The sequence below is a fragment of the Pochonia chlamydosporia genome, chromosome 5 (genome assembly GCF_001653235.2).
Source record: "Pochonia chlamydosporia 170 chromosome 5, whole genome shotgun sequence".
Classification (NCBI taxonomy): Eukaryota; Fungi; Ascomycota; class Sordariomycetes; order Hypocreales; family Clavicipitaceae; genus Pochonia; species Pochonia chlamydosporia.
Genome location: NC_035794.1, coordinates 3,677,562 through 3,704,385, shown reverse-complemented (window position 1 = coordinate 3,704,385; position 26,824 = coordinate 3,677,562). Strand labels below are relative to the sequence as shown.

General features: G+C 48.8%; 12 protein-coding genes across 12 annotated transcripts; 5 read left to right on the top strand and 7 right to left on the bottom strand.

Annotated features, from left to right (window-relative positions):
• Positions 1 to 1,067: 1,067 nt before the first annotated feature.
• VFPPC_06416 (C6 finger domain-containing protein) lies at positions 1,068 to 3,139 on the top strand (the record flags this gene model as incomplete). Its single annotated transcript, XM_018285450.1, has 5 exons — positions 1,068 to 1,303; positions 1,401 to 1,700; positions 1,782 to 2,222; positions 2,282 to 2,505; positions 2,559 to 3,139. The coding sequence occupies 5 exons, from the start codon at positions 1,068 to 1,070 to the stop codon at positions 3,137 to 3,139; spliced, it is 1,782 nt and encodes a 593-aa protein (XP_018142602.1).
• Positions 3,140 to 3,733: 594 nt separating this feature from the next.
• On the bottom strand, positions 3,734 to 4,891 carry VFPPC_14038 (arylsulfotransferase (ASST) domain-containing protein; the record flags this gene model as incomplete). Its single annotated transcript, XM_018291809.1, has 1 exon — positions 3,734 to 4,891. The coding sequence occupies one exon, from the start codon at positions 4,889 to 4,891 to the stop codon at positions 3,734 to 3,736; it is 1,158 nt and encodes a 385-aa protein (XP_018142601.1).
• A 659-nt stretch (positions 4,892 to 5,550) lies between these two features.
• On the top strand, positions 5,551 to 7,209 carry VFPPC_06415 (vitamin H transporter; the record flags this gene model as incomplete). The annotated part of the gene is made up of 4 exons (XM_022428509.1): positions 5,551 to 6,229; positions 6,281 to 6,787; positions 6,837 to 7,001; positions 7,049 to 7,209. 4 exons carry the CDS (start codon positions 5,551 to 5,553, stop codon positions 7,207 to 7,209), a joined length of 1,512 nt encoding a protein of 503 aa, XP_022284323.1.
• Positions 7,210 to 7,643: 434 nt separating this feature from the next.
• VFPPC_06414 (1-aminocyclopropane-1-carboxylate oxidase) lies at positions 7,644 to 8,785 on the bottom strand (the record flags this gene model as incomplete). Its single annotated transcript, XM_018285448.2, has 2 exons — positions 7,644 to 8,354; positions 8,423 to 8,785. 2 exons carry the CDS (start codon positions 8,783 to 8,785, stop codon positions 7,644 to 7,646), a joined length of 1,074 nt encoding a protein of 357 aa, XP_018142599.2.
• A 2,684-nt stretch (positions 8,786 to 11,469) lies between these two features.
• On the bottom strand, positions 11,470 to 12,619 carry VFPPC_06413 (aldo/keto reductase; the record flags this gene model as incomplete). The annotated part of the gene is made up of 3 exons (XM_018285447.1): positions 11,470 to 11,512; positions 11,572 to 12,108; positions 12,180 to 12,619. 3 exons carry the CDS (start codon positions 12,617 to 12,619, stop codon positions 11,470 to 11,472), a joined length of 1,020 nt encoding a protein of 339 aa, XP_018142598.1.
• A 1,798-nt stretch (positions 12,620 to 14,417) lies between these two features.
• Positions 14,418 to 14,785, bottom strand: VFPPC_16327 (fungal hydrophobin domain-containing protein; the record flags this gene model as incomplete). Its single annotated transcript, XM_018294080.1, has 2 exons — positions 14,418 to 14,456; positions 14,510 to 14,785. 2 exons carry the CDS (start codon positions 14,783 to 14,785, stop codon positions 14,418 to 14,420), a joined length of 315 nt encoding a protein of 104 aa, XP_018142597.1.
• Positions 14,786 to 16,783: 1,998 nt separating this feature from the next.
• Positions 16,784 to 17,239, bottom strand: VFPPC_06411 (hypothetical protein; the record flags this gene model as incomplete). The annotated part of the gene is made up of 1 exon (XM_018285446.1): positions 16,784 to 17,239. One exon carries the CDS (start codon positions 17,237 to 17,239, stop codon positions 16,784 to 16,786), a length of 456 nt encoding a protein of 151 aa, XP_018142596.1.
• An 817-nt stretch (positions 17,240 to 18,056) lies between these two features.
• Positions 18,057 to 19,858, bottom strand: VFPPC_06409 (cholinesterase; the record flags this gene model as incomplete). The annotated part of the gene is made up of 4 exons (XM_018285444.1): positions 18,057 to 18,494; positions 18,542 to 19,227; positions 19,286 to 19,522; positions 19,576 to 19,858. 4 exons carry the CDS (start codon positions 19,856 to 19,858, stop codon positions 18,057 to 18,059), a joined length of 1,644 nt encoding a protein of 547 aa, XP_018142594.1.
• Positions 19,859 to 21,174: 1,316 nt separating this feature from the next.
• On the top strand, positions 21,175 to 22,242 carry VFPPC_06408 (hypothetical protein; the record flags this gene model as incomplete). The annotated part of the gene is made up of 1 exon (XM_018285443.1): positions 21,175 to 22,242. One exon carries the CDS (start codon positions 21,175 to 21,177, stop codon positions 22,240 to 22,242), a length of 1,068 nt encoding a protein of 355 aa, XP_018142593.1.
• Positions 22,243 to 22,553: 311 nt separating this feature from the next.
• Positions 22,554 to 22,733, bottom strand: VFPPC_17917 (hypothetical protein; the record flags this gene model as incomplete). Its single annotated transcript, XM_022429589.1, has 1 exon — positions 22,554 to 22,733. One exon carries the CDS (start codon positions 22,731 to 22,733, stop codon positions 22,554 to 22,556), a length of 180 nt encoding a protein of 59 aa, XP_022285357.1.
• Positions 22,734 to 23,045: 312 nt separating this feature from the next.
• Positions 23,046 to 23,747, top strand: VFPPC_16326 (hypothetical protein; the record flags this gene model as incomplete). Its single annotated transcript, XM_018294079.2, has 1 exon — positions 23,046 to 23,747. The coding sequence occupies one exon, from the start codon at positions 23,046 to 23,048 to the stop codon at positions 23,745 to 23,747; it is 702 nt and encodes a 233-aa protein (XP_018142592.2).
• An 896-nt stretch (positions 23,748 to 24,643) lies between these two features.
• On the top strand, positions 24,644 to 26,052 carry VFPPC_14037 (transcriptional regulator; the record flags this gene model as incomplete). Its single annotated transcript, XM_018291808.1, has 2 exons — positions 24,644 to 24,923; positions 24,977 to 26,052. 2 exons carry the CDS (start codon positions 24,644 to 24,646, stop codon positions 26,050 to 26,052), a joined length of 1,356 nt encoding a protein of 451 aa, XP_018142591.1.
• Positions 26,053 to 26,824: the final 772 nt, after the last annotated feature.

Below are 26,824 nucleotides of genomic sequence, written 5' to 3'. Positions count from 1 at the left end.
TAGGCGGCTTTTGGCAAGAGACCAACCGGTATTTTCACACCAGACCTTATTTGTAATCCCGCCTTGTGGTCCTGTCAGCAAAGAAGATGTCAACTCTGGCCAGATTGAAGTCAGGCTGACGTCTCTTGCGTCTGTCTACTGTCAAGTCTGGTCCGGTTGTCTGGTACAGATAGGCTGGACGGCAGGGCAGGGTCCAGAAAGAGACAGTCAATCAATGCATGTGGAGTTCTCAAGTTGGCGTCTGTCTTGGATGCAGCGCTAAAATATTACCCAAAAAGCCACGTTCTGTTGCTCAATTACTGGTTTTATAATTTAAGGCTGCTGTTTAAACGTTTGTCTGGCCAGCATTCCAAGTAGCAGGTAATGCTCATGCAACTAATTGTCTGATCTAGCCTCGCCTGGTCCATGCCATGACTCCAGTCTGCTGGTAACCCAACTGCCACCCATCTGCCACCCATCAGCAAAGAGGACCATCGTCAACAAGAAGAATAAATCCACCACTTGCACGTCGGCTGCCAAATATGGTCAAAGCACGATACCCTCTCACAATCATTACTCGTTAGTCCGTAATCTGCACGGAGTAATTCGTCCAGCCTGGTAGCCGGCCCCCCATCCGGTTGATTTTCCTTCTCCCCACGTGATATCGCCTCATCGATCAACGCAGAGCACCACAAATCTTCAATCTACAAATCTGCAATCTGCAATCCACAATCTGCACCTCCAAACCCGCTCTGGGGCCGTCTCTTTATGTTACGGAGCACATCCAACCCAACTCAACGGAATTGTGGGCTTCCCCTTTGCAAATGGGGCCTAGTCTTTATCGCACCATCCCGACTTCCATCACACGGACACAGAGACGGTGACAGAGACGGTGACACACACCCGTGAAAGAGGTGGCACATACCCTTGCACACCAGACATCTTTCAATTGATGTGCCATTGCGACTTATCACTCACCTTTGGGTGTAGCTGTTAACTTCTGCTGCTTTCCACCTCCGTCTGAACTATACATCATCCATCATACATGGCGAACTGCACACCATACCTTTGGCCCTCACCCTCGAACAATGCCGGCCTTCCGAACTGGCAGAGCCTCCAAAGCCTGTGATTCATGTCGCAAGAACAAGACTCGGTGCTATGCCTCGAGCAAGTCGAGCGGCACCTGTCTGCGATGTGAAACGTTGTCGCTAGACTGCTCACTGAAGGAAGACTTCACAAGGAATGCACAGCTTGCTGACTCCGAGCAAGCTGCGACAATTGCGACCCAAGGAGCATCCTCTCATGCTACAGTGGTGGATACTAGGTAAGACGACGGTGTCTTGACAACGACTGTCTATGGTCGACTTGGACAATTGACTTGTACATCATCAGAGCTTCTGATCTGACATTTTTGCATATAGGCTCGAGAGACTGGAGGGACTGGTGGAAAAGCTTGTTAACCGTCTGGAGTCCACCATCAATAATATCTCACCCCTACCACAAGAGCATCACCGTCGCACTCCTCCTCTAAGTGAGAATGACTCGGGAATAACGTCAATACCCCGCCAGCGAGAGAGTCACCCGGCCCCGGTATTTCTCATCCGTGATGCGTGTACGGACGCTGGAGTTGGGTCTCCCGAGTATCCGGAACACGGCGCAACGCTGGATGTGATATCGGCAGGGCTCGTTCCGCTACCCACCGCACATACTTTGCTCAGAATGTACGTTTTATTCTCGGTTCATCCGAGCACCGTCATGTATACAGGTCATTGCACAAGCCGAGAAAACTGACAAATTGGAAGATTCCACGTTCACTACGGCCGATGGGTCAAGTTCTCAGAGGACGTATCCAGCGAGGCTCTCTTGATCCAAGTTCGACAATCACCACTTCTGCTCTGCAGCATCTTCCTGATTGCCGTGCGCCACACCACTGACCAACTGGCGGACAAGTTGGCTCCAAGGTTGTTCGAAGAGGCCAAGCGACTACTTAGCGCCGCACTGCTCAATGTTCCCCAGGGCATTGAGTTTTACCGTGCCATAGTTATTCTAAGTCTATGGTCAACAACCATCGGCCAGGTGCCCCTAAGTGTCGACAGCTGGATGCTGACGGGGTATGCTCTGCAGCAAGCTATGGCGAGCCCTTTCTTTATGGACGCTTTTCATTGCAGTGTCGCCGCGCCTGTTACCAAAGCACATTGTGACGCGTGGTGTCTTTGGACACATCTGACTCTAGCGCATCTTCAGTAAGTTTCTTTAGAGAACCCATACTTGTTCTATTATATCTCTCTAACAGCTTGCATAGCTCATGTGTTGGTATGAGGAGACGCGCAATAATCTCACAAGCGGAAGTGGATCGCTGCTTGCGGTTCATTGAGGCCGACAATGTAAATAATTACGAAACCAGGATGGTTGCTGAAGTACAGCTATATTGGGTGATATACCAACAATGCTGTGGTCCAAGAGTTGACGTCCTTGAAGTAACCCGTGCTTTACAGCTGTGGCAGCATCGATGGATGGCGTTATTCGGTAAGCGCTCGCAGTGCTGGCAAAGACGGAATTGTTCGCTGACCACGCTCTAGATCAACCTCGATCTCAGTTTCTGCAAATGGGGTTTCATTTCGCACACCTCTTCGCGTATTACCAGTGTCTCAAATTACCGCAAACCGTCATGGATATAAATACTTTGTCCGAAATGATACGATTGTCAGAGACGACTATTAAGCTTGCGATTGACACAGCCGATGAGCGCACGCGCCACTTGACGGATCATATTTACCATCTTGTCACCTTTTCAGCTCTCACTCTTTGTCAACTTATTCATAATTATGAACCGCAACTGACGGCATCTGGCTATGACTTATATGCACTCGATTCCATAATACATACACTAATTAGCTGGTTTGGCTCAATCGGTCTTCGATGCCATGTGGCTCATATCCTTGGGGATATAATATCGGCGCAGTTTCAAAAGTTGCGTCCCGAGTTCCGACCCTCGGAGACGCCTCCAGCCTATAATTTAGTCGGCAATGAGGCAGTTCTGCCGTTATTTGATGAGCAGTCACCCCATCGACCTAGCATTGCATTTACATACCCCAACATCATCGGGTTGGATCTGTTTGCTGTCAATGATGATACTATGCCATGGCCCCAATGTGCATAGAACAGGTGGGCAGTGGCATAAGTATTGGCATGACAAGTGCGGCCCACTGAGAGTTTCATTGTGCGCCGTGCTCTCTATCCGAACTGGGAGAGCTCATCTGATCATAGGGTCGAAACGAACTTAACGGCGCCGAGGCAGCACTGCCCGGTGCAGGAAATTGATTCCACATTAACGCAGGGGTGTGTGCATGAACTAGTTGTAACGATGTGCAACGCGGGAGAGCTGCAGTGCATAATATAAACAAATTCGGCGGCAGAGTCTGGCAAGACAAGACTATGATACCGCAAGAGATCCGGCCTGGGCAATGACCTGGACCGAGAGCTCCACAACTGCCATGGGACTAGCTGAGGACACGCAAAGGAGGATTAAGCACCTGGAAGAAAAGCCAAAAGGATTTTGGCTGGACAGAGTAACGGCGAGGACATAGAGAAAAAAGCTTCCCGGAGAAGCCCCGCGGAGCAACAGAACGGGACACGCTTACGCAATTTTGTGCATTATATCTTTCACTTTTGTCTTGGGACAAAATCGACGAAGCAGACTGACTTGGTCTTGCCTTTAGTCTCACCAAATATATACCCCTTTATACTGTTTCTTCTAACTTGCACCACTCTTCTCCAGCTTGGCCTTCAACCACGGGATCTCATCCAACCCGTACCTGTACGCTCGGAACAGGGCATTTGATTCCCCAGGGAAGATCTTGGCCGTCTCCTCGTCTGGATATTCTGCAAAATGGGGATTCAAATATTCCCAGCAGATGTAACCGTCCTGGGTGACTTCAAACAAGCGACCAAAAGCACTTTCACACAGGAATGTGTTCCCGTTTGCCAGTCGCTGGGCACTCCCCATGAATGGTGTGAAGAAGCAGATGGGCGATGAACGGTCCCTATACTCCCAGACAATCTTCTTGGTTGCGCGATCAACTTCTATTGCGCGGGAGTATGTAATCGACTCGCCCTCGCGGAAGGTGCCATTGTCGAAGATGAGAATGTTGCCGTTGTCCAGTTCAGTGGCGTTGTGCTGCTGAGCGAGAACATCGGAACCTAGTTTCCACACAATATTTCCGGTGGCTTTTTCGATGATGATGACCGCCGAGACGGAGCGCAAAGAGGCGAGAACGTGCTTGCCGTCACGGAGGGGCAGGACAGAATTGATGAGTGGGTAGTGCTCACGAGTGTAGTGCGGCTGCAGGGGAAACTCATCCCGTGGGAGTCGCTCTGAGACCTTCCACTGCCAGACCAAGTTGCCTTGGGCGTCTACTTCGTTGATCATGTCTGCGTAGGTGATGCCGTCGATTTCGGAACCAGGAACACCGCCGATAACCTGGGCAGATTGCTCGGGTGTGAGGGCCTCGAGACTGGCGTACAGTATACGCCCATCCCCCAGATGGAGCTGATCATGGTGGCCGAAAGGGTCGATGAATTGGCGAACAATATTCCCTTCCGGGTCGAGCTCTGACATGATTCCGCCGCCATACTTGTTGAAGAAGGGGAAGGGGAAAGGCCCGCCATCTTTGGTCTTGTTTTCAGGAGATGGGCGAAGAGTATTGACTGCCAGGTTACCGTTGGGCAAGATTCTAGCATGCCGACCAATTCGGCCGGGTAGTTTCCACGAGTGAACCTCCTTGCCGTCAATGTCGATGAGATGAGCGACGTCGCTGGTCATGGGGCAGAAGAGAGTATATCCGCCAAAGGACTTTTGCTTGTCGACGCCGATGAGGCCGACGCCTCTGCGCTTGAGGGTATTTTGCTCCATTGCAATGCAGTTCAAATAGAATAAAATGCAGAATGTGCTTGACGATGTAAATGAAGCAGATTTCCAAAACGGGTAATTTGAGATGAATGAGTTGCTTCCTCACAGGCAACCAGCTGAATATCGCTCAACGCTAGCGCAAAAGCAGTCACACCAACTTTTAATCAGCCAAGATACCAAAGCAGCTTTATAGTAAAGAAACAGCCTTCTTATCTAGAATGTAAAAAAGGTTGGCACATGTAAAATACGATATCTTATACTCCGTGAACAAAAGTCAATTCTCGAATGCGCATCTCAACCCGCCGCATATCAACCCACGGCATCCCGACGGCCATCCCGGCGGCTTACCGCGGCCAACCTCCACCACTCCACCACAAAACCACCATGAAGATGGAGCAAACAGCGCCAACAATAGGGGTCTACATACTTTGAAGCAACGACATGTTATCAGCACGTCATTCTGGAAGACCATGATATCTTTCAACTATTGGTATCGTTCTTTGAAAATCACGAGCAAGCCATGAGATAAAGCGTCTTGATTTCATCGGAGCACGCCGACCACAGACATATAAATCAACCACCACAGAACAGAAACCTAAGACATGATCTGAAGCACAAACCCAAGAACCACAGTCTCGGCATTTCAAACGTCTCGGCACATCATGACACCGGAAAAGGACCCGAATATAGACAATCTGCGCCACAAGGCTGAACCCGCTCCCAACACACTCTCCCTCACGCACGATGAAGAAGACCAAATCCGCCATATCCCAGGCTACGATGCGGCGCTTCACATCTCCCGCGCCGACGCCCGACGCGCTCTACTCAAAGTAGACCTGCTCATCCTGCCGTTCATCATGCTCTGCTTCTGCTTCCTGCAGTTCGACCGCACCAACATCGGGAATGCGCTGACCGACACGCTCGCCAAGGATATCCGCGTGGACAACTCGGACATCAATCTGGCCCAGACGCTCTTCACGGTGGGCTTCGTGATTACCGAGCTGCCGTTCAACCTGATTAGTCGGTACATGGGGCCCGAGCGGTTCCTCCCTATCACGATGTTCCTCTGGGGCACCGTGACCTGGACACAGGTGTTTGTTAAGAATGGCGCGGGGCTGAGTGCCGTGCGGTTTTTCATCGGCGCATTGGAGGGGGGGTACATCCCTGGTTTTGCGCTGTACATTTCCAAGTTTTATACGAATGATGAGTTGGCGTTGCGGTATGCGCTGTTTTGGGCGTCGAATGCGTTTGCTGGTGCGTTGGGGGGCCCGTTGAGCATTGGGCTTTTGTCGTTGGGGGATAACTCGAGTTTGAAGGGTTGGCAATGGTTATTTCTAATTGGTATGTTTACCTTTCTCTAACGCTGTGAGAGTAAAAGCTAATTCCTTGCAGAGGGTATTCTCACATGTGGCCTGGGCGTTATCGCATATTTATATCTCCCCCACAGCGCCGCACAGCCAAAATCCTTCCTCGGCAGGTCCTTCAACATATTCACAGAGCGAGAAGCCTCCATTTTGGTGACGCGCGTGATGCGCAATGACCCAACCAAGGCGCTCCGCTGGGGTAAACCCGTCAAGCCGTCGCACATTCTACAGACGTTTCTGGACTGGCGGCTCTACGGCCATCTTGTCGCCGCTCTGCTATCCATGGTGATGATTGCGCCAATGAACACCTACGCCCCGTCGATTATCAAGGCCCTCGGCTTCACGAGGCTGCAAGCCAATGGCCTTAATTCCGTGGGAAGCATCTGCTCGCTCGTGGTGTCTGTCTCTCTCGCATTCAGCAGCGACAAGACCAAAGAGCGAGGAATTCACATCGCAGTCGGGTATTTAATTGGTGCTGCTGGACTTCTCTGGCTGGCTTTGGCGCCAGGCGATGTTCGAAAGTGGACTCTTTACGGTATGTTTGCACAAGACAGCTATTATGAACTCGCACTCACAATATACAGGGGGCGTGGTATGGACACAAATGGGAATGGGCTCAGCACAAGCCATCAGCGCCGCATGGCTAACGGCCAAAATGGAAGATCATAAACGGCCCATTGCCCTGGCCGCCTACGTGATGAGCATCCAACTGGCCAATTTTCCAGGCAACCAGCTCTTCCGAACACAAGGTATGTCCTATCTGGTCAGTCACTCATTATCACGCTGACGGATGTAGATGCCCCGCGGTATAAACGCGGTCTTATAATCGCCGCGTCGTGCACCATTGCCGCAACAGTCGTCATTTTAGTATGGAAGCTTTTGTATAGATTGTTTGATGGAGGTGACGGGGGCGTGGAGAGGAAGCAGGCTCTGGCTGAGGAGCCTGAGCAGGACTGAGTTGCTCTGTGTGAATGTAATTGAGCGAGCGTGTATAGTTTAGCTGCCGTGTCTTATTTCCAGTAATGTTAGCTGGATTGTTGATTTGTTACATGAGATCGTGGCGTGATGTTACTGTTGATGCATCCCCGGCTGTTCCCTGCATGTGGCGGCGCCACGGGAAGGATCCTGCGATCGAGCTGGACTGTCTTTTTGTGCCACGAGGTTTAGTAGGCTGGCTCGCAGTATGTTGACATCAGTTGGGCTATTGGGCATGGCATCTTGGATCATTTTATGACCATTCGGGACAGATGTCAAATGACGCAATGTGGTTCGGTTGTGGTTGTCGTCATATGCCAAGGCACAACTGAGTCTTTTTGAGTCTTTGTGAGTTATGTTTTGTTCAGAGTGAAAATCCTGCTATGAATTAAAACACAAGAAAATATGAAAGTACGCTAATTTACTCGCTGCGAAATGGCTTCTGTGCCTCGGCTCTTACTCAAGTCAAAGGCGTCCTTTCCGTGCAATGCCGGCCGAGACCCTAATGCTCTTCTGATGATCCAATCTTTGCTGGTGACTTCATCCTCGACTAAGCCGGTAGTCAATGGCGGAATGCGGTCGCTATTTTGTAGACGTCGCAATATCACATCGTCCTCTGGCCTGTTAAAGTAAACCAGCGAGTATCTCGTCGAATCGGCCTGCTCGCCGGGAGGAGACACGACGCGATGGATGTTTGATCGCAGCAGCCCATTGGTGAATTTAACCATTGCGTCGCCGAGGTTGATGATGGCATGACCTGGGAGAGGCTTCACGTAACACCATTCAGCATCTGCACCAGGGGGTAGCACTTGTAGTCCCCCTAGACGATTGAACAAGACAGTCACACTGCCAAAGTCAGTGTGCTCACCAAGGGCAATGGTACGGTCATCTTGTGGTTGAGGAGGAGCCTTGATGAATCGGACTTGGTCCCCTCCGTGGCCTTCCAGACGATGCATCGACTGCAGTGTACCAGGAGGAAGTGCAAGATGGTCGTTTAGTAACTCCAGAACCAATGAGACAATAGAATATGCGGAAGCCATGAAGGACTTGATGAGATCACGTCGTGATTCAAGAACGCCAGGCGCTGGCCACTTTTCCCCAATCTCAAACATGTCATCTTTGCCTACCTTTGCAAAGCCATCAGTCACAGTTTGGTCTCCTGAGTTACCCAGACGTTATCGAGTAGTCCACTTACATTGTAAAACTCATTTCTATCCAAGTTGCCATGCTTATCTGCGACTGATGCACCCATGTGTTTGTATCCCAGATAGCTTTTCAAGTGCTCGAAGTTGTACTTCTTTTTCTCTTCAAGGGGCAAGTCAAACAGTTCTTTGCCCACATCAAAGAGATCGCTTGACTGTTGGAGGATCTTATCACCAGGCCCACGAAGATCCAGGTAAAAGAAACCTAGGTCTTCACAGGCACTTGTAAATCGTTTTATTTCTTCTGGATCCTTGGCTTGCAATTTGGCAAGTGAAAGCCGAAGTAGAGGAGCTGTTGGAACATCATCGGGAAATGGTGGGCCCGACTTGTAAGTGGTAGTTTCTGCGGAATCCATGATAGTCCAGGACTGCAGGTACGTCGTTTGTAAAAATTGTCGCTAGTTGTCTTGGTTTTAGCTGGCTAAGATGGCAACTTCAAAATGCATATTCTTCTTCACACATGTGGAGGTTGAGAAGATGAGAGTCGAGAGGGCCGAGCGTCTCCAACATGAATTGTCAAAGATGGCTTCCCCGCATACTCGAAAACGCCATCGGAGACCAAGAAGTAGTTACCGAGGCTCTCCACAGAATCATGAATGGCTCTGTTAGCACTCCGCAAGCCGGTGGAACCGTTGCCCTGCACCGAGTCGCCCGTTTGTAAGTTCTGCCGTGTAAACTTGTATATTGCCATTTTGCCATCGCCTACTTTGACATCTTACTTGAGTGTAGATGCCTGTGTGTTTAAAGACACAACCGATTTGTGCCTTCCAACGCCGTAGGCTGTGTATGGACCTGTGGCTTTCGTTGATGAATCGTAGGTCAATGCGCCTCAGCGTGGTGTAGCTGCCCTTGAGGTATCCATCAGCAAGACACCTCAATTCTACTGACAAAGGCTCTGGTTCGTTGGTGAGAAGCACGAGCTTCTCAAGATTTGGCCCTATTAAAGTTGCCAGGCCGTGTGCTATCCTTTGCAAAGTAAGTTCATTCTATTCACCAAGGCCAACTCGATAGCAGTTGTCACTCAGACTCAATGACCTGAGCTCCGGAAGACGGTAGGGAAGCTTATCGCTTGAAATAAGCCACTCGTTACAATACAAACACATGGATGGGTCTGCTCCCCAAAAATTAAGAGTTAAATGCTTGAGCTTGGGCTGAAGTTCCGCCACAATGGAGACTATTTGCCCAGGAGTAATGTGTGAATGAAGGAGAAGTTCAGGAAAAAGCAGGTTCAAACGTGGGTCTATGGTAAATACGAAGTATTCCAGGCAATGTATTTGACGCAAGAGTGAGTAGAAACCAGTTCGCTTATATTCCGTTGAGCCACTGGATACGGGTAGGGCTTGGAATACCAATGTTGTCAGGGAGCTGAGTCGACAAGGGGCCGGCATAATCCTTTGCCCAAGAGGCGGAATACCCGTACTTGCTGACACAAATAACTCATGAAGCGTGGAAACACGATGCGGGCGACAGGGTAGTCCATGAGTTCCCAAGAACTTCAGATGTTTTAGGCGACGGCATGTGTCCAGAATGGATAATACATCGTCGCCTCCAAAATAGCTCTCCTGAACGCCAGTGTCTGGTCTTATAATCAATTCTTCAAGCAGATGCAGGGCACTGCTACAACGGGATACGACTCGAATTGCCTCAATGAGCTTATACGTATCATTTGGTCGTAGGATTCGCCACCATCCGGCTGCTGGGGGCATAGGTGGCCTAGCCGCATGCATGTTGACTTCCACAGATGCCACCCGTAGTGTCAGAGAGAGCAAAAGCAGGTAAAAGGTTGAAGGGCACTTCGCGTCAGCCTCACTCTGTGTGAGAGTGAACAACAAGAAATTTGTCCATATCTCGCACGTTGGAAAGTGCTGGCTCCCGCTCCCTACGGCCAGATTTCTGAGTATCGTGTAACCACGGCCGCTCGAGTCCGAGTCAACGACTAACGGGAAAAGTAAGACCTGTCGGACATTTGCTGCAAGCGCAGGATTGAGCAGTAGCTTGCTGATGACCGAGACGAAGCAGTCAAAGTCAGAGAGCCTTTCGCTTCCCAGTCGGTGATACAGAATACGCTCTGCAATGTCGTGCAGTCGCCTGTTGGTTCTCGTCAATGCCAGAAGAGAACTTCTTGAGACCCTGTTTCGTTCGGTAGATACGGGAGGTCCAAGTTTCTCTTCATCCTCACAATGTGTGCAAAGAGAGCGACATATGTGGTCCAGAACTTCTGAGGGTAAGTCATTCAAAGTGATTAGGACGGAATTGCGTCTGCGTAAAGACTCTGTATTACACGACGGCGGTGGCACTCCTGCGCCTGGTTGGCCTAGTGCAGACATGTCGCTGAAGTCGTTTCAGCGTGTCGAAAAACCACTATCATGTGAATCGTTTGCTGCCTTGGAGAAGATATGATTAGGCTGATCCTGCGATGCTGCTGTTGGTTGAATGATGATGGGACGCAGTCACTCGGAGGCTGCTTCACCCAGAATGCTCCAACCGCCGAATATTCGCTATGTCAAACTCTCTGTGCTGTTTCCTATTAATTTTGTTCAAGGAGATAAAACGAGTGGAAGTGTTATGTATTTGATGCAACGGGTAGAGATGGATGTGGCGAGGATGGTCACGGATTTGTGAAAGATGCCAACAAGAACGAGTTGAGCTGGGCGAGTCTGAACATTGTTTACCAGCACAGATGCTCACGCCTTCCTATATACGTTGAGTGCTTTCGTAATCATAAATATCAGGCAGGAGCTCGTGTTGCGGGTTGCACTTGACAATTTCAACTTCCCTTACATGCGGTATGTCACACAGAGTCGGGGCTACACGCAAGCAGATGGATGGTCTCTGCAACATTTTGTGCTTTTGTACTTCTTAAATCAGGTAAAAGAATATATGTGAATAATCCGGTTTATTTCCCTTGTGACCAAGGTGTCATCTTCAAAGGTACATACTCGCTTACATCTTAATGTCAGCGACGCCTGACGCATCCATACACCCACCACGCCCAGCTTCAGAGTCTTAGTCCCCTCCGAATGCCGACTAAACAATCCGATTATTTCAAAGGTACAGAATCCGCAAACAATGTGGTGGAAGCTCTACATCTAAGTTAGCAATGTGCATCGTCACCTTGGACCTCTCAAGATTCACAACTCACCCCTTTGGATACCGCTCTCCAGGCAACTCCGTCTCCTCTGCAAACTTTCTCAGCTCCTTGATCTCTTCGTCCGTCAACTTGATTTTGAGAGCATTCGTGTTGTCTTCCAGGTACTTGATCGTCGTAGTACCAGGGATGGAAATGATGTCTTCACCTTGCGCCGCCACCCACGCCAGACAAATTTGAGCAGGTGTCGCGTTGTGTTTCTGAGCCACGGACTGAATCTTGTCTACCAGAGCCATAATCTTGGGGAAGTTGTCCATGAGCTTGGGTACTCCTCGGCGCCAGTCTTTCTCAGGCAAGTCGCTGAGCGATTTGATTGATCCCGTCAAAAGACCTCGACCAACTGGGCTGTAAGCAACTACAGTGATCCCCAGTTCGCGACAAGTCTTCAGAATCTCCGTCTTGTCAGATTCAATATCCAGGAATAGAGGGCTGTACTCGACTTGGTATGCTGAGATAGGATGGACAGCATGAGCACGGCGAATAGTTGCTGCTGAACACTCAGACAGTCCAATGTGTCGGATCTTGCCCTCCCTAGGTCATAATGTTAGCATTTAATCGCCGACACCATTTCTGTTTCATTACATCGGCAAAGCGAGACTTACTTTTTCAGCTCTGCCATTGTTTGGATGGTATGCTCAATTGGAGTCTTATCGTCAACTCGGTGGCAATAATACAAATCGATGGTATCAATTCCCAGTCGTTCCAGACTGTTAGCACACGCCTGTTTGATCCATGCCGGCTCGTTGGAGATTGTTCGTGTTCCATCTGGATTCGCCTTGATGGCAAACTTGGTCGCTAGGAAAATATCCGATCGTTTGCCTGTTCTCTTGAACCATTCACCAACTCTCTGCTCACTACCAGTATAGGCATCTGCGGTATCCCAAAACCGCTCGCCAATCTCATGAGCTCTGTCGAGGAATTTTAGAGACGACTCAACACTAGTGTCCTGCTGGCCGTACCAGCCTGCAAAACTCATAAGCCCCAGACCAATACCAGTAACTTGGGGGCCATTCCGGCCGAGCTGTCGTGTGGGGGCAGACATGGTTTGTAGTTGTAAGCGCTTAGGAGGTTTAGTTGGTAATGTATTTAGATGTTGACTGCAACTGTAGCTTTATACACCAACTCTTAAATTTCCGAAATCTTCTCAGAGCGAGCCACCTCTTATATATCTTTTACAAACTATGGAAACTGTATTCTTCATTTCTTCATCGGCACGGAACCATGTGAGGGGCCAGCGGCATTTAGCTCGGTTGATGTCATAAGTGGCTGGACGTTATTGTGGAAGCTCTTAAAGCCGAAAATGTGCAGCGCGGCGTTTGCTTTCCATCGCGCCTAGCATCTTGAATTGGGACTAGAGTCTCCGCTATTTGATCTCCTGTGCCGTGTTTAATACTGGATCCCAATTATTAATACTTTGTTTTACCTACTGTGTTGTCAATGCGCGCCATAACTTCCCGGACTTAAGGACCCTTATGCCCACTCCAGCTTTAAAGGTCCTCGCTTTTCATCCGCGCTTCCGTGCCATATGCGGAGTTTATACAACCTCGGTGATATATGGCCGTGTGTCAATTGAGTATCAGTTAATAAGGGAGGCACTTTTGTAAGATCGGGAATGTTCACGTAAACAGTAACCTGATGACTTCACAACAATGTAGGTGGCGCCACCTAGTTGCGGCGAGACCATAACCCTACGCACCTCAATTGATGTATCAAATAACAAGTACAGACGAAAGCATTGAGTAATCGATGAGTCTTTGCTAAAGTGAGCTGTTGGTTATTAAATATGGGCGACAAAGTAGAGGCGACGGCACTGACTTGTCACAACATGCATGAAATGTTACCAAAGCTCAACACTGTTTACAACGTCCAGGCATGTTTTTCCGAAACACACCATACAGGTCGTACTCTTTACTCCCCTTCTCAGGCTTTGTCATCAACTTCTCGACATACTTACCAATTCGGTCATGATACCTGTCCGCATAATTAAGATACTGAAAGGCATATACTTCCGATACTTGATCACAGTTGCTTCGTCCCTTAGATGACTTCCTGCATACCCGCCAAGACCATGTCATCATCCTCGCGATTCGGGGTTGAGGTCGCGAGAACGGAAATAACATCACCCTTAAATCCTGGCAACAAGTTAGAGGGTTAGTTGCATTAGTGACTGGATACAGTTAGATGAGACTGACGAATTGTGTTCTTTAAAATGCAAGTGAGCCCTCGCCCAAGACATGAACTGCTCTGCTTTCATGGCTGCTTTTCCGCTCTGGACTGGCCTGGTGAGATCAAATTCATTCATATCCGAGTCAGCCGCATATCGTCAATGCTACAGAGGAATAGACTGGGTTCGACCACCAGATACCGTCTCCACGGCTCCAGCCATCATTCACTTAGCCAGCGCTAATTTGATGTTGCCTGCCTATTGTTGAAAGTCTGAAAGAGCTTATACGTAGCATGAATCTCGGCAGAGAGATGGATTCATTGTATACTGGGCTGTTAGAAAATGCTGCTTGGCATCATTAATCGAATTACCTTGCAATAAGTTTGAACATCGTCATGCTGAATACCCGTAGATCCAAACAGAGTCCCCGCTTGCATTTAACTTGTGCTGGAGCGTGTTCACCACCTAATTGAGAATACGTACCACTCAAATGGACAGCACCCGCAACATGCACGAAAAGCAAAGCAATACGCAAATATAAACATGAGTTTGTCATAAACTACCGCCATATAGGCTACAGAAGTGAAAAGTCAACCACCACCATTAACAAATCTAAACACATCGCTTGCACGCTGCATAGCTCAACTGCTGAACTCAAGAATAGCTGGCAAACTGCTTACACGTTGACAGGAACGCAAGCAACATTGACGAGTCCCTAAACAAATCATTAGTTAAGCCAAGAATCAGATCAGTGCATCAAGTACTCACATTCTGGTGAGTCTCGCCACAGCAAACAGCCTGGTTAGAGCACTGGCTCTTGACGGGAACCGCGGCGCCGACAACGGGAACAGTAACATCGTTACAGTTGCCGAGGAGATTCTTAAGATCGAGGTTGCTGAGGAGTCCTCCCTTGTTGAAAAGCTTGTCGGCAGTCTGGGAGTTGCAGCATTTGACGACGCTGTTCGCTCCGCAGGAGTCACCCTTCTTGGCGGTGGGAACGGCGACCGCGACGGCGGCGAGAGCGAGGATGACGGCCTTGAACATTTTGAAGGTTGGTGTGGTGGTGAAGGTGAATGGTGTGGAAATTGCTGAGATAGAAGAGGATGGAGAAGATGATTGTTGATGAGATGTTCGACTTTGAGGGTCTAGAGGTCTGTATTTATATTCGAGTTGACAGCGACGAAGACTACGTATTCTTTTGGCATATTTCTTTTCTTTCTGTAACTTCCACACTTCGCTTTGTCTTTGCTGTGCCAATGTACATCACACCTTGAAGACTTATGGCCTGGATCAACAAGAAGAAAATCCGACCTCGTGATGCCTCGATGTTTAAGAAATTAAAATAATGGATCCAGATGTCTAGATTACTAGCAAATAAAAGGCAAGGGCTAGGATAGTGTCAGTCGTCCAAGCGTTCATCACAACAGTGTAATCACTCTGATTGACGAAACTCAGGAAGCACGTCTTCCCGACATCGTGATCCTCTCTACTTATTCCAACTGTTTGAGAACAGATGAATGTGGCTTGTTAGTAACGTGGGCGATTTCACTTTCCAACCAGGGACATTCAATCCATAAGCAAGTTCTCGTAGGGCGGGACATACTCCGTGCAAGTCAAAACTCCAGAATATCATAATTTTAATTTAATCCTTCGAACCGGCAATAAACAGCTCCGATGTTCCGAAAAAGGTATGACGGCAAGCTTGTATTGGCTGGCAAACCTGATCCGTGGCGTCGGGCTTATGATCTTGGCGGCGTGGCGTCCCTATGCCACGGGATGGAAAAGAAACCTTCAACATCGGGAGTATCGTTTCGGGTAAAGATTTTCTGATTACCGGAGACATTATAGAGTACTGAGACAGTAGTAAGCGACTGCGCGTGGGCATTACAAGTGGCATGGAGAAGTGAAACCCATGTGTCCTGGGCTGCGGGTTGACTCAAGCCACTATGCCGGCCGACCCAACAAGGTAATGCTTTTTACGAATTGGTTGAACGAAGTACATACTGGTCAACAGAGAACGGATCATCGGCAAAGTCTCTACTAAGGGTAGTGCGTTTTGAAACTCTTTGTTTTGGTAATTAATGCGACTCTGGGTACTCCGTACTACCAAAACCACCAATGTCGATGTTTTTTAATGGCCACTTGATTTCATGCATACTATCAAACATTTTTCGGGCCGGCACTAAACTACCCGTTATTCTGATGACCAACGATGAGTCCCGATCTGCTCGGCTGTAATTTCAAATTTCCCTACTGATCTGCGTGGATGAAGCTCCTGGTGATCGTCGGTAGTTGCAGCGTAACTTGCTTTTTGGACTAGTCTTTTCTTTTCGACGCTAAATTCACACGTTCCATGTCTTGCTAATAGGTATTACGAAAGATTTCTTCTTCAAAAAAGTCAGACATAATGGTTTAAGTGACCCTCCTTTCCGCCAGACATAATCTCACCACCTTGATGCCATGTGCTCATAACCTGCGGTTACGTATTCCGTGTATGTAAATTATTTTGAAGTGCACTATAGATATGCATATTTACCGCCAGTGCACATTATTCTGTATTTCCAGGCCCCAAGTTCCATCAGACCTGCATCACAGGGCAGGCTCTGGCTCGGGTACTTGTTGGCCGTATACAACATCAAGACGACCGAGTCAGTCAAAGGTTGACCGGGCAAAACAGCCCCTGATCCCCTCACCGTTCTGGATTAATAATGTTCGATGAGTTGTTTGTAACACCTTCATTAGGCGGTCTTGCTAACATTCTGGTGTAGAGTGGTGAGTCCTGTCTCGCCCGGAATTGGTTTCAGTTAAGCAAAAGAACTACTCGACCAGTTTGCACTGTATTCAATATTACAGTAAAACAAGGGTCTAAATCCCACGAGTCTTTGGTACATGTGGTACCTTCCACAAACCTTGAAATACGAAACATCCGTAGCTAACAAACATCAAATTAATCATTTGAAACCAAACTTGACAACCAACCCAACCAAAAAATCCGAACCCAAAGTAAATCCCTCATGCAAACCCATTAAACACTCACTCCGCCTAAAAAGTAAAGGCACTTCCCATACGTCCCTCACACTCAAGACGAATATACCACGCCCCGCGCCCCTTATTCCGCAAAGTCAAGCATTTCCCCCGTGAGGTACGCTGCGTGCTCCATTCTTTATCGTTGCAGACATTAACCTGTGAATATTGTTGAATCCTGACCTTTTTGTCGCCACATTCACCGTAGTGACGAACCCACACTGATGCAATCTCTTGCTTCTCAGATAAGCACGAGCGAGGTGTACCCCAAGACACTTCATAGGCCCAGTATTTCTTCCCGGTGCAGTCTTTGCTGGAGTAGCCCTCTGCTGTGAAGTATGTCGTGCCGTGGGCGTCAGGTGTGAGTTCGGAGCCCAGGTCGTTGACGTCGTGGACGGTGACGTTAGTTGGCGCCGCGAGACTTCCTCGAAGGAGCCATCCCAGGGCCGTGAGTAGAGTTGCTTTGAGCACCATGTTGCAAGATGTATAGTACAGGATCGAACTTTCTAGAAAGTGAGATGTGCACTCTAGGCCTTTATAGAAATGAACTGTTGAGAATTGACATTCTGAAGACAGACACCTGGGGGTATCTCCCTTATATATATAACTCTGCATGAGGCTATCTCTATGAGGCAGCAAAAGACACTACCCTTCATGCCAGACCACATATCGCACAACACATTACACATACTCCAATATATGTTCTGTGACGGATAGTACGTTAATATTGTCATAGTTCAATACGCCTTGACGATACGTCAATAACCATAACGGTCTGTGCGGCAATTGTGATCAATACTTAAGTAAGCTTGAAGACGCTACTAGGGCCCTTGAGAGGCCATACTGTACTTGAATCGTCGATGCTGAGCAGTCCTTCGGGATCGGGAGGCTCAAGTGTTGTTGGGTGCAAGTCCTGCCCGCCCATGGATGCTGTTCAACAGTCGTGGGAAGGAAATGACTTTCTACCCTGTATGAGGCAATTTTTCGATGTTGGTTGTTGTAACAGAGTAATTTGTATACGTCGCAGTTGAGCCCTATCCTTGACCACAGCCTTTCATATCTAAAGTCGTGGCGAGATACCCCATTGAGGCAAGTTACATGCCAAAGCATAAACGAGTGACACAGATCTTCAAACTCCACATGAACTGGAGCGATGGAGCGGAAATAAAGAACCTTTGGAAGCGATCACGATGGATACCGAAGGAGACTCGCTGATCCGCGAAGGTGGAACGAGCTTGAGACAATTGTTATATCGTATGCATCTAAAACACCACAGAATGCAGGCCCAGCACTACGAGCCCACATATCTCTCATACATGTCCAACGCATCCTTGAATAATGCACAGTTGGCATCCACAACGGTCTGGTTCACTGGCGTCGCACCAGCTGCATGCGCATCACCAACATCTCCAAGCGTCACCAAATCAAACGGCTTGAAAGATGAACCAACTGAAGGCCAGCCTGGGCCACTGCCTGGATTACGCACAAATCTACCGATAACGCTTCGGAAGTAATTGGTGAATGCGGAAAGCATAGGAGTGAACAGTGCTCCAGCCGGTGTCGAGTCGTCGTATGTGGGAGACAGGAAGAGCAGTAGCAAGTCACTGCCGTGAAACTTGCCTAGATAATCGTACTCCTTGGGCAGTCTGTCGACCATGGAGATGTTGAAATAGTATCGCCATGTGGGGTTCTTGATGGATGCAGAGATGCTAGTCAACTTTTGCATGGGCTGCACAAAGTTAGTCGCCGTTCCTGACTTGACGCTGAAGTACTTACGCATTGCCACAAAAAGTCCGTGTAAATAGCCGCAGCCACATCAAAGTCCGTCTTTAGCCCTGGCTGTTTCTTGTAATGCGCGTAGATTTGATCGCGTTTCTCTTTGCTGAAGAACGGTTCCGTCAGATACACCTCGTTGAATCGATCCAAGGAGATGTTGTGATTGACCAGTGCTCGACCCTCTTGTGCTATCGTGCCAGCTAGTACTGGTACTTTGGCAACTTTACCTTGTCTCCATGCTGCTGCTCGAGCGGCGGGAACAGACTTATTATCCTGGACCGGCGTGAAACTGGCTCCGGCTTTTTCAGTGATGTTGACGAGCTTGTTGGCGGGGATTTTTCGCAGGCAGTCAATCTTGCTCGTGCTTTTACATCCGGCTTCTTTGATCACGCTATCCCAATTTTTTGTGTCATTGGGGTTAACTGTCGTGCCAACCAGGCCGAAGGAGAATTCACCACTGGACATGATGGCACCCCGAAATGGGGGCTTGTTGGCGTTGGCGTACGTGTGCAGGTGAATATCGACAGACAGCGATCCCGCAGACTCGCCCCAAATGGTGACTTTGGAAGGGTCACCGCCAAATGCTTTGGCGTTTCGTTGTACCCATTGCAGGGCGAGTTGTTGGTCGTATAGACCGAGGTTTCGTTGTTGCACAGGAAGCTCTGCTGCATTGGGGAAACCGAATACTATTGAATCGATTGTCAGTGGTGAAGCCTCCGGTGAAGGAATCGACTACGGTCTTACTATTAGTTCGGTAATTGAATGCAAATGCAACAATGTCTTCATACCCAGCGAACCCAGACAGGTCAATCAGACCATTGCCCATCTGCCATGCGCCGCCAGGAATGAAAACAACCACGGGACGGCCGTCTTTAGGACCAGCTGTTGTGGGAGCGAATGCATTCATGAACAGACAGTCCTCACTTTGAGGCGGGTGTTGGTTAAATAAGCCGTCTAGAAGATCTTCTCCCGGCCCGACGTCTAGGCAGTTTCAGCATGAAGGTTATTATGAACAGAGTGCGGCTACAACTTACCCGACTTCACAACAAGCTGGTAGCAGGACGCTCCAAACGCTGTCGTGTTCCTGGGAGAATTCCATTTCTTGGGCTTCTTGGACAGCGCAAACCGTTCGGGCTTATCTCCATATGGTATTCCCAGAAACTTATTGACAGCCCCAGGTAAACCAGGTAGCTGAGTTGCAGCACCAAAGATTGGGCCTGAGTCGAGGGTTGCTGTTGGTGCGGTGTTATGACCTGCAGCTACAGCAGCTGTGGTCGCTGCTTGGAGCAAGGCAATCTGAAGAGCCGAGACTTTCATTGTAAGGGAAAAGAAGTCAAATGCCGATAGCGTTCCTCGATGTGGATGCTAAGATAAAGACTAGCCGAGCCCAGACTTATTATATATTCGCTCTTCCCGACCTTGTCGTCTGTCCTCAAGACCATCATCGCTCGTCTTAGACTCTGCTAACATCTCGTCAAGGTCGGTATCTGGATGCCTAACGGCAGCTGATGGGGCTGTGGGTGCCATGATCACTGCACCAGGATACTGGGGCCAATGGTGATGGCGTGGGTGTGTGAAATTTGCCAAACAGGGATGCTGGCTGGGTAGATCGTCACCGCGTTCACGGCATCGCGTCGATACGATGCATACGGAGTCAATGTTGTGGGGCGAGCATTCTGCCACAGCTTTATGGCTTTACGCCAAGCTTCAACCTAAATTGCTTGTTATTCCCGGCTCCATTTGCGCTTGCCCATGTTGTCCCTCTTGGTGTCGTCAATGGCTGCCGATCGTGCGGTTTCGATCGTCCGGCAGACTCGAGTCCACGCTTCGAGACCAGACCAGCGAGTCGCCGTTGTCTGTTTTCCGTATATTTGTTAAACCGTAGCTCTAGCTGGCGTCGACCTGGCCCCAGTGCTTGACAGGATGCTAGACGACGTCGGTGAGAACGACTTGATACTGTCAGCTTCGGTTTGTCATCTCTCCAAGAAAAGCTATTCAAAGAAGAGGAAGTTAGATGGGCACACACGTCGACCAGGGCATTCAACTTGCCATGCGCTCAGTTGAACTTTCTACGCCGCTATGTGCGGCTGTGTTCTTGTATGGGCTGTATATCTGCATATACAATCCGATACTGTGATGTTGATATCGGAGAACTCGATTCTCTAGATGACTCCAAGCCCAGCTGTGGTTGTCGTGAGATTCCAAGTGTTGACAGCTGGCAGGGCTGGCAGCCACCTCTACAAAATAGCTCAGACTCTTTCCCACCAAACCACCTCGTCGTCACATTCACCTCTCAATTACACATATTTGCACCGCTACTGCAGCTTTCTATTGCATCGAAACAGGCGATTAGTAACCACATTTTACATCGTTTCATCATTGCATTGCATTATTTCTCAAAGGTTTAGCAGATATTTTTATCGGGCTTCTTTCCTCGGGTCGGGGTTTCTCTTTATTCTTTTCAACAGGTTTCCAACTTGCACATATTCGGTCCATTTCTCAAGTGGTTCAAATGACGGCTTCATCACCTTGGAACACACGATTATCTAGTATTGCCTTATTCATGTCAGTTCATCACCGTGTTTCATCACTTAACATAACACTCATGTCTCCAACTTGAACTAGGCTTCACCATGACTACGGAACCAGAAGCACAGCCTGATTTCCATCCCAAAAATGAAATCGACAAAAAAATTGCCGCCCGACTCACAGAAATCTGGAGAAAAGACGCTAAAACCTGGAAGCCGAAAGTACGGCTAGAATTTCGAAACCTTTGTCCGCACGCTCGAGTTACTGCAGGTACCTGCATAGCGAGCAGTCACAAGCTGCACCGGGCAATATGCGGACGCAAGGCCACAGATGCTGAATACATCATTCTTAGCACTCTGTTTGGTACCGAGAACATAGAAAGACTTGTTTGGGGGGCTGAATTCAAAAAGCGGACTCATCCGTACCCACACGAGGAAGGTATAGTGACCAGTGAAGACAAAAGAGCCTTGAAGGCCGCAGCGAAGTCAGGCAGTAATGATGATGGGGAAGCACGGCGAGCCCATATCGAAGGCGATGGCACAAAAATAGGGGTTTCCAAGGAGCAGGATGAGTCTAAGAAAATAAATCTAGGCCAAGAGAGGCCCCGACCTATTCCCAGGACTGAGGCGACTGCGAAGGAAGAGGAGTTTGAAGCTTGGGGGGCCAAAAAAGATACTGATGGCCTAGGTTGGATTCGGCAAGGCTTTGATGATATCAAGGGTGATATGAAAAAGATTTTTCGGGGCATAGAAAGCATCAAGGAAGAAGCAGATTCCACTGGGGCAGGTCCTAAAAAGATCAAAACCGAAACGGCTGAGGAGGATGGGCTACTGGCTAGTATCAAACCAGCCTGTAACAACCCCGGTGACGTTGGAGAAGATAACGTCCAAGAACCCAGCACGAGAGCGGACGAACGGACGAGCGGCAAGCGAAAAAGGAACCGCAATTCAACATTACGGGTCAGGAGGCGCAAGACAAACAGCAGGCAGTCCTCCAACGACGTGGAGACGCTTCCAATGAAACTCAATGCACTGGAAAGTCGATGTATTGCCCAAGAGGAGAAATCAGTCGCGCTGGAGGCAATTATTGCCGACAGAAACGAAGAGATTGAGACGTTGCGGCAGCAAGTTGATACGATTTGGCGTTACCTGGCGCTGGATCCCGAGATGTGATGAAGACAGCCAGCACATGCAGTGCTACTACTCCGGTTCACATGAGGAGATAGAATTAAGATAGCAGTTTGCTTAGCTGACTAGTTTACAGATATACGAGCTTTCTTAACTCGAGGTAACCCGATAGCGAGAGGCTTTTGCTGGACAAATAGGTTCTCGTGACAAAGTTCCAGGTTTCACGCACAATCATTTCCACATACCATAATATAGCTCTTATGAATCTGACTAAACTAGAGGTGGGAGGTGACCACGATGTCTGCTAAGCCTCCACGATAGCATCGTTTGGCCGATCGTGTCCCCATCAATGCAGCTCAATGCCCGACGTATGATGTTGAAATGCTACGATATTGTACGGAGTATACGAAGAAACTGACAGATCGCCCCATGGCACCCATCCAAACGCAAAGATATGATGCGATTCGATGGAAGTGAAGTATGTGCGTTGGCTTACAAGCAATGGGCATTGGCTCAAGAGCTCGAGCCATAGCCATCGTGGTTGTAAAAGTCCCCCGTGTTCCACTAACGATATGGTAAATGCCACCGTACCCTTACTCGCAGCTTTAGATCTACGGAGTAACATCACATCGGCTGAACCAACGAAGCGAGGCATTGCTAGTAGCAAATATTGCAGTCATGGTGCCTGTGACGCGAATGAGGGCAAGCGATGGCTGTGTAAGTCATCACCATCAATTCAAGTCACCTTTCCGGAAACTGCAATGCCGACGACAAGTCAATGAGTGGTCATAACGAGCCTCACGAGTCACAGACTCACAACCAGTGGTCGCACCTCTGCAACGGAGCACATGACGATATTGATTTGGCCTTCCTTTTTAGGACCGCATATTCATACTGCCTTGTTTTCGGACCTGGATGTCACCCTAACGCGACCAACATGCCCACTAACGGCCCCATACCAACAACACTTTGATAATAGCACGCCGGCTTTGGAACCAGCCGCTTGGCGCCGTTGCCGACGTCCTATAATCACCGGCTGCTCAGGGCCGTATTCGCAGGCGTTGTTTGCACCAGTTCCGAGGACCGCCGTGAGCGACCGGCAGAAGAAACAAGCGAAGGATTCGTTTCTATCCTTTGTGCACATTTTTGAGGTGGCATTTGGTATAATTACGGGGTCTTGCGGAGTTGCACTGGTCCGTGTGTTGGGACGCCTAAAGATGACGATGATTCATCTCATGACGCCTTTTACTCAGACACCATGCAATTTTCGAGTTGGACTGGTAGCGAAGTTGAGTGTCGAGTGCTTCGTGATATGCTGGCCGCAAACAGGAATTGGTTTCGCGATATTGCTATGCCTTTTGGCGCGGCAAAAGGGAAGTCTATCTTCTATGCCGTCCTCGCATGGAGCTGCCTACGTATTCTCTAAAGGGAAAATACTGGTATTATTTTCGCAACTAAGAACTAGCAACTCACCTATAAGCGTATTACTCATAACTATAGGAAAGCAGTCACTCCTTATGCCCTTCTTTCGTTCGACACACGTTTTATAAGCACATGACATGGAGACACAAGAATGCTCTAGGCGGCTAGTCGGAAACGAATCACCGTCGGCCCGTCTCACATCCCTTTAAAGTCCTAAACGTCGCCATGGTTCGTATGCCCATGCCTGTTATAGTAATGCCAACAGTTGCGCCACAAATACGGCAGGTGTTTGTTCGAGATGTACACTTGCATTACCGCCAAGGAAGGATCCGGCGGCCCAACCGCAAGTGGCGCTTCAAACAAGACAAAGGCATCAAATGGACGTAATGCAAACAACTTGGTCAAAAAGTTGTCAGACGATGTACTGAACGATCCTCGTTCTTGAGGTGAGTCAAAGTAAACATATCCATGTTATGCAGCAACCGAGCTAAGTGTGCACCAGAGCACAACCACCTTCACTTTTCTCCCACGTGTACAACCAAGAATGCTCATCTACTTACTCTAGAAGGGCAGCCGGTATATTGGAGCAGAATAGAATGAAACACCCCGTGTGCCAACGGCTTCCCATCGATGTAGCAGAGCTAAAAGAGATGATAATAGAGGCAGTGCTGCCGATCACCTGCATACAAATGAGGTGCGTATCCCACAGAACTAGCTTGCACAGACTTCAAAGCAGACTCAGCAGAACCACCTTCCTACATGGCCAGAGCTCCTTGTGATTCCCCAGCACAAAAGAGACCTTCAGTAGCCCGTTTCATAACATGGCACTCGGACATCCTTGGCGTAAAATTATGATCACGCAGGGCAGCTTGATGCGAAAGTATAAGAAGTTTGGACAGTCCAGATATCATGTACAAGTCCTAGGAGTAACTCCAGTCTATCAGAAACATCCAACCTCAGAGTTGTGCCAGCAGTCCCAGTTATTACAAATGTGTCTTCGTACTCTGCAGACAGCAGTGTTATTATGAGGCTGGCAACTCTATCTGCCCTGGCCCTGGCCGCCAGCTGTGCCGCGCAGGATATGTCCATAAACATGATGGGTACTCTGATGAGTCTCAAGACTGCCCATCATGATGTCAAGAAATCCGCCGGTGTCTTTAGGGAAGGTGCCTACGAGTCCATGGGCGCTACCAAGTGCCAAAATGGCAAGGCTGGCGAGTATTCCTGCAAAAATATTGACCTCCTGGGATCCCTTACGCACGAAGCGATGGGGAGCACAACCCGAGAAGGCAACGATGTTTGGGGTGCGGCGCACTCAACTCCCTTGCTTGACAAACTAGACTAACACATTAAACAGGATGGACGTCAGATGATGGCCGTGAGTTTGCCATGGTAGGACAAACCGACGGAACCGCCTTCGTTGAAGTCCTCAAGGGCGGCTCCCTCAAATATCTTGGCCGTCTGCCCACGCAAACCACACCAGCCATCTGGCGAGATATCAAAGTCATCGGCTCCCACGCCTACATCAGCTCTGAATCCCCCAACCACGGCATACAAATCTTTAACCTGACCAAGCTGCTCACCATTGGCAACAAGCCCAAAGTCTTTGACATCAAGTCCGACCTAACAGCACGCTTTGACCTCGTCGGCAGCGCGCACAACGTCATCGCCAACAAAGAAACAAGCACGATCTACATCGTGGGCGCCGAAACAAACGCCGCGTGTAAAGGCTCCAATGGCGGACTTGTCATGATCGACGTCAAAGACCCAGCTAAGCCTAAACTCCTTGGATGCGCCGGCCAGGACGGCTACATCCACGATGCTACGTGCATGACCTACCGTGGAATGGATAAGCAGTTTTACGGGCACGAAATCTGCCTCACCTTTAATGAAGACACGTTTAACGTGTACGACGTGACGGACAAGAAGAACCCTGTCATCGTCTCCAAGTCTACATACGACGGGTTCGAAGGAAAGGGAGCGTACACCCATCAGGGCTGGGTTGTCGACAAAGACTACAACTACCTCCTCCTTGATGATGAACTAGACGAAGAGTACCGGGGTCGGAAGGGAGGGGACACCCGCACCACGACGTACATTTTCGATATTTCGAGCCTCGCAAAGCCCAAGTGGACGGGGAAGTATAAGAGTCCCGTTTCCGCTATTGATCATAATTTGTACGTTGTGAATGGACTCGCGTACATGGCCAACTATGGCTCTGGCCTACGCGTTGTGGATGTTTCCAGGCTGGCGGAGGATCCTACCGGTGGTAATATGAAGGAGGTGGCTAACTTTGACTGCTGGCCGGAGGATGATGACGATCCTCAAGCTGAGTTTAGTGGTGCGTGGAGCTCGTACATGTGGTTCAAGTCTGGTACAGTTATTCTCAACTGTATTGAGAGGGGTGTATTTGCGCTCAAGGTGAATGTATGACCTGCAGGAGACGGATGAAGGCGATATGAGTTATGACGGAAACGACCAGGTTCGGGCCATGTCAGTTGTGTGACTCCCTTGTTCAGGGTCATACTTTCATTGTAAGACGGCTTCATGTATTCAGCTTTGTCAATCTACTTTGTAATGTGCCGTGTGTAATGCTACTGTTCTAAATTTTACTGTATTTTTTGTTATTTTCCGTTCGCAATCACTAACAGGCAACATAATTATGCACAACCCAGGGCTTTACTAGTAAGCCATCCAAGGTGGTTTTGAAAGGTAAATTGAAACTAATAGTTGGTCATCGGCTGTTGTTTAACCAGCACTGGGGACCATCGAACCGCATGAAGGCATCATAAAACGCTGAGTCTTCGGTTTGAGAGAAAATTACGGGTGTCTATAGGTTTAGAAAGATAATCTACCTCACATCGAGCTAGCATGATCAACTGATATAAGACTCACACTTGGAACCAGAGCTTTGAAGCAAGAGAATGCGGTCATCCATACTGACATATATTGTTTAGCTGTATTATCTCACAAACGTAAGCTAAAACATAGGTATCAAGCAACCATTATGTTCCCTTGCATCCCAGTTCATCCACAGTAATACGCTTCATTCCAACTTGACTTCATCAATTCAAGGACCTGCTGTGCTGTGCAATCCGAAGCTCCAGGCCACTCGTAACACCCTAGCGCCATTATTTACACACAAAGAAGATGAAGCACAGTCACGGCTCCCACGTGCTTCTAAACAAGAATACATGACAAAGAA